Here is a 9,151-nt window from a genome sequence, read left to right as displayed (position 1 = left end):
CGGAAACTTATTTTTTTCTCAAGTGGGGCCATTTCTTCAGTGTTTTAGCACTATCTGAGTAAATTAGTTCAAAAAATATATACCACTTTCAAGTAGATGGCAAGAAATTACAGTCGCACACGCCGATTTTATAGTCGCACGGCGCGACCGCGCTACCGCATTTTTGCACCCCAGATATACAGTAATGGAGGATTGCAATAAATTATTTCATACTCCAATATTCTCAAATGATGTCATATGTATTATCCAGTGTATCCGGTGTCCGAATTATCTCGAATCTCCCCTACACAGCTGTTGCATGTGGCCCTACAGATAGTGATGCTGATTTCCAGAAGGATTAAAACCCTGATCTAAATCATACACCTTGTTGCATTTTGCATAATAGTTAGGGCAGGTACTTTGCTTTCTTTGCAAATTCAATTGTCCGAGGTCAAATAGAAGAACAAAAATAGAAAACAAGCCACCTAGTCAAACACCATTTATTGGTTGCACATTTTAAGAACATTTGGCAATTCATAAAGATTGTAAAAAATACTTTTTTATTTGCCTGTTGGGTTGGAACACACCATGTCTCTGCTTTAATATAACGATGCTTGCTTGTTCAAAATTCACGATTAGTGCTGTGTGGAGAATGTGTTTTTATTAATATGCATTCTGAGCGAAAAATATAAATTGTTGTGAGATGATGTTGATGAACAGCATGTCAACATTTCTGCAAAAACAATATACATTTCTTTTGAGATCTATCACTTTAATAGAAGGGGTACAGCAAACACCACTTCATTATCAACAAACAGACAAGCTACATGTTATAATAATATATTAATATACTATACACTTTACAAACAAAAACTACACATGCATATTGTTAACAATGGCAGGATGCACACAACAAATGGACCAGCCCCTTTCGTACATAAAAAATATGAATTTGAATTGTTGCATCTAAAACAGTGGTTCCCAACCTTTTTGTAGTCACGGACTCCTTTTATAAATTTTATAGGCCCACAGACCCCAACGTAATTTAGTCTTATGTTTTTTGTTTCTTGCATTATATGTTATTACTTTCGCATGTGGGGCAGAATTTTAATAACCTTCAATCTCAATATATTTCTGTACTGTAGCTGTCAACACAACAAAGAGATAAATTTTCTGGTATACAATACTTAAAACAAAGCACTATAAGTTTGATTGTTCTTGTGTGTTGTGATGTCACAATGGAGGTAACAATCACAAAAAGTAATTTTTCCTGACCTAAAGGTTTGATAAACAGTCTGCACTTGTATGTAGGAAGTAAAAACGGTTTGAAAACTTTAAAATATTTTACTGTTGGTTAATGGTACTAAGAATGTTAGCCTCCATGGACCCCCTAAAACCATCTCCCTAGGCTAGATCCACACAGGATTTCTCGCGGGCTTAGCGTACGCCAATGAGCTGCCCCGCTGGCGCAGTGACGTACACACAGACATAAAACTCAAGCTCGCGCGCTGGCGTTCTGGCTCACACAGCCGCACTTTTACTATGGGGAATGTTTGGCTATAGATAAAGTTTATTCTTCCCATCCATTCTATTTACTATACTTTGAATTTAGTTCTGTTTGGTATGCTTATAACAGTGGTTGAGGAAGTTTGCATTGTGTGTTGCTACCAATAAACAAAGTTCAAAGTAATCCTCCAATTTGTTTTATTTGCAAGAGTTGTGAACCATGACATCATGAAATAAGCAAACTTGGTAGTTTCAAATAATTGTGTTGCAAAAAGGTTAAATGCAGTTTTAACAGAACCAAACTTGCTAAAGAGTTAATTCATCTAAACATAGCATCCACACAAACAATGTTGAACTAAACACAATTAATCAGTCTTCTTCTGCTTCATAAACCATTTACAATATTTCTTTCCATCAAATCCTTCTAGGGAAAAGGTCAGTGTGGCACAAACTGATCAGTTGTATGTTGTATCTAAAAACAAACCGATGAGTAAACATTTGTCTAACTGTTTGTAAATGTGTACTTCGGCAGAAATTGTACTTTTACAATTAAAAAATACCTTCATTTGCAGTGTTTTCAAGACAGGTAACACAATGTTTTACAGCATCATCCAGTTTTTAGGGTAATGACCTAGCCTGAACCTCTGTTTACTGGTGTTCCATGTTTTCGTGTTAAAAGCAATTGTAAAGTTTTTAGAAATAAAAGAGAACAATGTTTGCTTTCCTTTTTCTGTTTATAGTATATAAACTCTTAAACACAAACTTGGCTGTGTTTACGTCTTCACCTGCACATATACAGGCAATGTCAGTTTTATAATTATATTCCTACAAAGTTTCCAAAATGCATAACCAAACTTACCACATAAAAGTTTACTTTTCAAAATTATTTTCTTCCAGGCATTTTCAACCATGTCTTTCGGGTAGGCTTGAACACATACTATATAATTAAACAATTCCTGATTGCTGTACATTGACAAGACCATGCTGAATAGTGAATACAAGTCTTATTTTGCTGAACTGTAGCCTCTGTAGGGCTACTTCAGAACAATGAAATGGTTTCGTGGAAGCACAAAAACGAACTAGAGCAGCGGGATACGAAAAATTCATTAAACCAGAACAAAGGCCATCAGGGAAGTTAACGGGTACGTGCCCCCAAAAGCAACTGTGCACAATTAATGTGTGATCAAGTGCCTGCCATCATTGCAAGAGAGGACATTCAAATTGGTATTTCGGTTTTCTCGACTTAAAAAAATAGAACTACATATATATTTCCTGCCCTAAAATCACTATACATTACACACATGACATACATTTAGCCCAGCAGGTAAAGTTCCTGAACATCAGAAGTTCACATTTCAAAAATGCGCTGGCTTGCCGGTGTGAGCTAAATCAAATTTATTTAGCCAGCGCTCACTCGCTCGCTCGGCAAAACGCGAGCGTGGTTTCAAGCTCCGCGCCACCTTGTGGGCGAAATCTCACGCTTTGCAGCCGAGTTGAAAGCGTACGCTCGCGCGCCGGCGTTTTACGCTGGCTATAAAAGAACAAACCAACTATGCGCTGGCGCGCGCACGTGTGTGTGTGGATCTAGCCCTAGGTTGGGAACCACTGATCTAAAAGTAGGAGGCATATTTTCTGTAAAAATTAGAAATTTATTATGAGTCAACATGTGTTGTTTTAAATTACCACTGCGCCTGAATCTCTTTCACACATATAACACACTAATGAGATTTCTCTATTGTGTGTGTCATGTGATGTTTCAAATGTCTATTCTGGACAAATATTTTCTCACAAACTATGGTAAGGTTTCTCTTTAGTGTGTCAGCATGTGTTGTTTCAATGTTCCATTGTGGTTAAATCTTTATTACCAACCTTACATGGGTAAGGTTTCACTTTAATCATTAGTGTGTGTTAGCATGTGTTGTTTCAATGTCCAATGCAGTTAATTTTTTTGCACGAACGTTACATGGGTAAGGTTTCTCGTTGGAGTGTGTCAGCATGTGTGTTTTCAAACTTCCATTGCGGTTAAGCTTATGCATTGTGTGATTTTGGAGTGTCATAAACAAGTTCACTTGCATCAACAACATAAGATTGATAGATCAGAAAGGGGATTTTAGATTCGGCCTGATTCAGCTAAAATTGTTCCGCCCGAACCTTTTAAGGTGGGTTTGGTGCATCATTAATGAAAACCTTCTTTTAAACTATAACTCACAGGTCCTAAAACAGTGGTTCTTAACCTGGGTTTGATTCAGGAGTTCGACGAAGGTCTTTTGAAATACAAATACTCGGCAAACGTTTTAATCAAACTTTAATGGTATATAGTCGCTAAAAATAACAATTTTTATTTGCTAGATGGCAAACCTTGGAAGGTTGTAACTAAGTTATATTTGACGTAACAAAGAACACTGTGCACATTGTTCATAAGCAGCAAAACCATAAATGTTTGTTGGCAGCAAAAACATATGGTCAAAACTCAAAACCACAAAATGAGTTAAAAACCTATGATGTAACTTGATGGGGTTCAACGAAAGGATGAAGAATATAGTATGGGGTTCGGTCTTGATAAAAAGTTTAAGAACCACTGTCCTAACACATGCAAGATAATGGATTTAAAAAGATAACCATGATAAAGTTTGGTGCTGTGTGGTATTTTTTCGGTATTTTCTTTATTTTGTACTTTTGGTATAGATTGAGCGCTGAGCTCTCAATTGTACTACATTTTTAGATTTAGAACATAACAATTTTTATTGCAAATACTCTTTTCTAAGCATGGGTGATATACAGAAGGTTTGAGAATCACTGAATTAGGACAATGTTTAGAAGATAAAGAATCACTTTTTAGATGGCTTGCTGGGTAGATACAGGTGTTAAAACTAATGATTAACCAACCACAATGACCCAAACATCAGTCAACAAAAAAATTGTTTCATTTAGTCACTGTTACAAATTTGGTCACCAAAGGAGTTTAGAGCAGCACAAATAAATGCTTTGTTCCAAAAGTTTCAGGATAAATACGGATGTTCAAAGTAGAATAACTTGGTATTCTAGAATAATTGATGAAAAATACAATAAAATAAATAAATAATAATTGTTTTGAATCCATTTCTTATGTCATTTATGACTGCACAAATTCTATCTCAACAACAATAAAAACCCACCGTAAAAACTGTCTAAATGCCCTTAAATTGTGGGGATTTACGGTAAACAAATGTTCCGGTTATTTTTAAATTCTTAAGGACAAATTATTAGAAAGCATTAACCTAACTTCAAAAAAAACTTTTATGAAAACTTTCAACTTAATCTCTTGCTTTGACCTTGATATTATCGGCCAAGGTCAGTTTTTAACCACAAATTTTCCTACAAAGCCTTAACAGTTGTATTACAGACACTTTCAATTAAGTATCAGTTTGCTACAAAGGTATACATAACAAATTGTTTTTCACTTAACTTTGTTTCGCAAAACAAAAACCATTAGTACCTGTAGTAACCTCTCATGGCGCCGACGCCGAACAACTATTTAATAAACTTTTGGCATCAGTTTCAATAGCACACAGTCCTTAGTGTTCAACAATATTGTTTTACCTAATTTATACACGACTTAAGTATTGGTTCTTTACATTGATTTGTCAAATATAAAAAAGCTATGTTATGACGCAAAATTTCTTATCTGTGTTTGGAATACCTACAAGATGAGCTATAGTGACCTATGGTCATGCAGCAGCCAAGCTGACAACAAGAATTTAAAGACCTTTTAACAGCATAGCTGCACAAAAACAGCTGATTTCTAATCATCAAATAGACTGTCTTGTAAAACAGCTTTTCATACATAAATCTGAGCCCTTTCGCTCTGCATTAAAATGTCATAATCGTAAACCAGTAGATTACTCCCTTGGGACATCTATCTGACTGACAATAAACACATATTATGGGCTGTTAAGGTAACCATTTAGTCGATTAACGCAAAAGTTTAAATACTACATGAGTAACCCACTGCAAACAATTGTTAAAAATTTCAGCACAACAGAAAAAACAATTATATCAGGGTTTAAGGAATGAAAATGAGTCCAATAAAAAGTTAGAAAATTCTTTAGAATACCTTACATTGCACCAACCAGCAAAGCATAAAACTGCTATAAGTAGCCTAGCAAGCAAAGTTGGGACCTCGGGTGGTTAATTTAAAATCCTTATCTGCACTTCAGCAGTACACAAGTTAAATTTTGCAACGTTTACTCAAACGCTGACAACAGCATCAGATAAAAATAGTCACAATGTGTAACAAACATACATCACATGCTTATCGTTTAGCATGACCCCAATGCTCTGATGACGTAATGGTGTTGTTAGCGCCAACTAGATGCTCACAAACTTTTTGTCCCATTTTGCAATGGGTAAAAACAAAAACGTTTTTGAAAAGTCAGAGCACAAATTTATATCAGTTCCAACTACCCCATATAAACAGCAAGCTTAGATTCCATATTCTAATTTGAACATCCCTATGTTGAAACACCTTGTGAAACCAGCAAAGCAAAACAAAAGTGTAGTTATGTGGTAATACAAAAAAAGTCCTTACTGTGTGTCAGTGAACGGGACCATAAAGATAAACAATACACAACCATAGGCGTCAATTTAGGGGTGACATGTCTCGCCTTCTGAAAAAACAGCGGTGACAACATATGTATTGTCTCCCCTGTTTTTTGTTCAAAATAAAGTATTGTCAGAAAAACCACATACATGCCTATGCCGTAAAGTAGTTGAAAACGGCTGTTTGTAAGATTGAAGATCACAATCCATGACAAATGCAAGTGTCTCGTGGTTTGTTATGTAACGTAACAATGGTTGCAATAACAATCGGCATTGTTTCATGATAGTTAATTGTTTTATTCCCAGCACAGGCTGGTGGTTGAAGTATCTTATATTTGCTTTATGTTAACTGCAGGAATGAGTGGTCCGGGGGTACACAACCTTTCTACCATGACCGCCACATCGCAGATCTTGATTTCACCAACAGCCAGCCAATTGCCTGCTTGCTTGTGTTTTAAAATTACTGATGTAATGAAATATTATATGTCAACCATCTAATGGCACCTAAAAAGCCTAGATTAATTTCTAACTTGAAGCGCGGATTGAGCTGAACAGTCTGGCGATCAGTCTTAGCTGTTTATGACGTCATAATCTATATTGTGATGCTTAGAGTATCTGGTTTTTCACATTGTTTGCACACAATAGGCACAAAAAAAGTCTGCCACAGATGGCCCTGAGGCGGGTAATACTTTTTCAGTTCCAAAAAATGGATTTAGAGTAGCTTGAAAATCAAAATATTTGACAAAAGAGTTTTTATTTAGGTCACGGCTGCCAGCAGGTTGTGCACCCCTGGACTAGTCAAACTAACATGTAGGCATTTTTGCAACCGAAACGCAAGCAACCCTCGAAAAAGACATTTTCTGTTTAATGTTGAGTCATTCTAAAATCGTCACACGCAATGTAAATGAACATCTTGAATAACGTATACTTAAATCCTGCCACAACTTAACTATCTGACTGTGTGGAAGTTTTCTATATCTGCAAGCTTTATTTCGTTACGTGCAACCGAATATGGGTCATAACTATGATCGTGCGGTTGCCAGGACAAAGGAGCAGTTATCGCAACTGCTTTGTGTTCCTAAGATTGTGGGTTTTACTGGCTGATGGATGTTTTCAAAACATGGAAAGGTCTCCCCTAAAATTTTGCACAACCAACTCAAATAGACAACATATTGAAATCAAAAAACAAACCAGGCTTTTGCAAATAAAACAATGACTTGCCTTTTTAACCAATGAAGTTGATGACTACAAGATGAAGAATAACATGAGCAAACAGGAAGTCTGCAAAGGCTCTTTCTGGGGCAATTGAACAAAAATCATGACTGTTTTCAGAATTCACCTGTAGTCGAAGATTCACTAAAAAACATGTTTTACATGGTAGTTTTTTGGGTTACTGTTGGATAACAGATTTGTCTTTTCTTTGCTCCATGATTATAATGTTTTCTGAATAATATAAATATTATTAAGCTTTCAAAATAATTTTGTCATAAACAATTTCCAAGTGATTTTATGCATCACTGCATGGCAGCACTGTTCACGGAATGCATGATTTTTAAAACACTTACTGTGAGATTACAAAAAATCACATTTTTTTTACCTCCCAAGACAAAAGATGCAACACAGGAAATGAACCCAGCTAAAAACGAATTGAATGGAAATGTTCCTACCAGTGCACAGTACGCAAATTGACAAACTCCAGTAATAAGAATGTAAGCCAAGTAAGAGTCAATCACCTAAAACAACACAAAACTTAAAATACTATTCTGTACCATTCACATATTGAATCTTACTTTCAATTTTGAGGGAGTTTTCACAATGTAGTCTGAAAAGAAACTCGTCACAACAGAAACAATGTTTTCAGATGACATTATGGTAGATTTATTGCAAAGTCTGAAAAATACTAACCCAAAGTCTGGTTATTTAAATAAATAAACAATAATTTGTCAAAAGTCTTTACATGCTACTACCTAGATTATGATATATCTGGATGTTCTGTACAGGGAGGGCAACCTACGGCCCTTGGGCCGCATCCGGGGTGCGAGCAACTTTTGAGCGGCTCGCGACTCGTATTTTTATTTTGATCGGCCGGACGGAATGTGTATGTTAAATCCCATTTTTGTACCAAAGAGTTGTTACATTAAATGTTGATAGGTATCAGTTTATTACTAAGAATAGTCTTTGTTGCGTACAAAGACAAAATCTTTGGGTGTGTGACTTTACCTATACACTGCTATGTTATTGCATGACTATTGTTGCAGCCAGCCTCCGCAATAAATCACAAATACAAAACACTCGCATCTCCATACACAGTGACAGATAAAAATACTCACAGAACAAATTAATGTCACCCTAGAAAAATAGTGGCACACACACTATACAACAGGCCTGCACAACATATAGCCTGTGAAACCTTTTAATACGGCCTACAGTAACAGTATATTTCAAACAAATTAGATTTATAACTATGATTTTTTTAAAAAGGACTTGCAAGTGTGCTTTACAATTACACTTTTTATTATTGCTGTAATAATATTAAATCATCTCTTCACTTTCCTTTCATTCATCATTCCTCACAAAAGCTTAAAGCATTACTCTGGTCAAGAAAACCTTTTTTTAAACTAAAGGTTGTTCAAAACAACTCTGTTTACACCAGTCTGCACTAATGATCAAAACCAGTAACAACAACCTGCCAAACATAGACATTAATTTTCAACAAATTAATCAAATATCTCTTCAAACTCAATCTATGCCTTAACACCATCCTTTCCTACATCACTCAAGCACTACTCTTGTCAATATCTAGATCAAGGGTGTGCAACGTATGTAGCTGATACTTTGCAACAACCATTTAACATATAGCTAACTGGCAAAACAGTCAAATCAATGTTGTGGGACAACTGCAAAATCAAATTCCATCTTTCCTAGTTTGATTAATTCAACATATTTTTAACCGTAAGCAGATTACTGTTAAGGAAGATAACGTTCGCTAAAAGGATGAGCAGTTTTGACCACCAACTAAAATGAGTAGGCTTTATTGTTTATGATCATCAGGAGGATGCAATGCGACACATTTTACGCATGTGCCATA

The 9,151-nt window shown here is 35.7% G+C and overlaps 1 protein-coding gene across 2 annotated transcripts; it reads right to left on the bottom strand.

The window, feature by feature from the left end:
• Positions 1-463: 463 nt before the first annotated feature.
• On the bottom strand, positions 464-7,994 carry LOC145229250 (dolichyl-diphosphooligosaccharide--protein glycosyltransferase subunit DAD1-like). 2 transcript variants are annotated; one of them, XM_080094555.1, is made up of 4 exons: positions 7,854-7,993; positions 7,661-7,796; positions 7,285-7,419; positions 464-712 (listed from the first exon to the last, which is right to left on the bottom strand). In XM_080094555.1, exons 1-3 carry the CDS (start codon positions 7,929-7,931, stop codon positions 7,289-7,291), a joined length of 345 nt encoding a protein of 114 aa, XP_079950681.1. In that variant the 5' UTR covers positions 7,932-7,993; the 3' UTR covers positions 464-712; positions 7,285-7,288. The 2 variants fall into 2 exon arrangements, with proteins under 2 accessions (XP_079950681.1, XP_079950687.1); XM_080094561.1 differs by having other exon boundaries at positions 621-1,957; positions 7,854-7,994.
• Positions 7,995-9,151: the final 1,157 nt, after the last annotated feature.

The sequence above is a fragment of the Phallusia mammillata genome, chromosome 1, assembly GCF_965637545.1.
Source record: "Phallusia mammillata chromosome 1, kaPhaMamm4.hap1.1, whole genome shotgun sequence".
NCBI lineage: Eukaryota > Metazoa > Chordata > Ascidiacea > Phlebobranchia > Ascidiidae > Phallusia > Phallusia mammillata.
The sequence above is the reverse complement of the archived record's forward strand: the minus strand, read 5'-3'. Positions and strand labels throughout refer to the sequence as shown.

Excerpts from the sequence above, each read along its gene's own strand:
- LOC145229250 (XM_080094561.1), bottom strand. The coding sequence starts at position 7,931 with ATGTCATCTGAAAACATTGTTTCTGTTGTGACGAGTTTCTTTTCAGAC. Across the intron at positions 7,797-7,853 it reads AAACTCCCTCAAAATTGAAA|GTGATTGACTCTTACTTGGC; the intron begins GTAAGATTCAAT and ends GTGTTGTTTTAG. Across the intron at positions 7,420-7,660 it reads TGCATCTTTTGTCTTGGGAG|TGAATCTTCGACTACAGGTG; the intron begins GTAAAAAAAATG and ends CATGTTTTTTAG.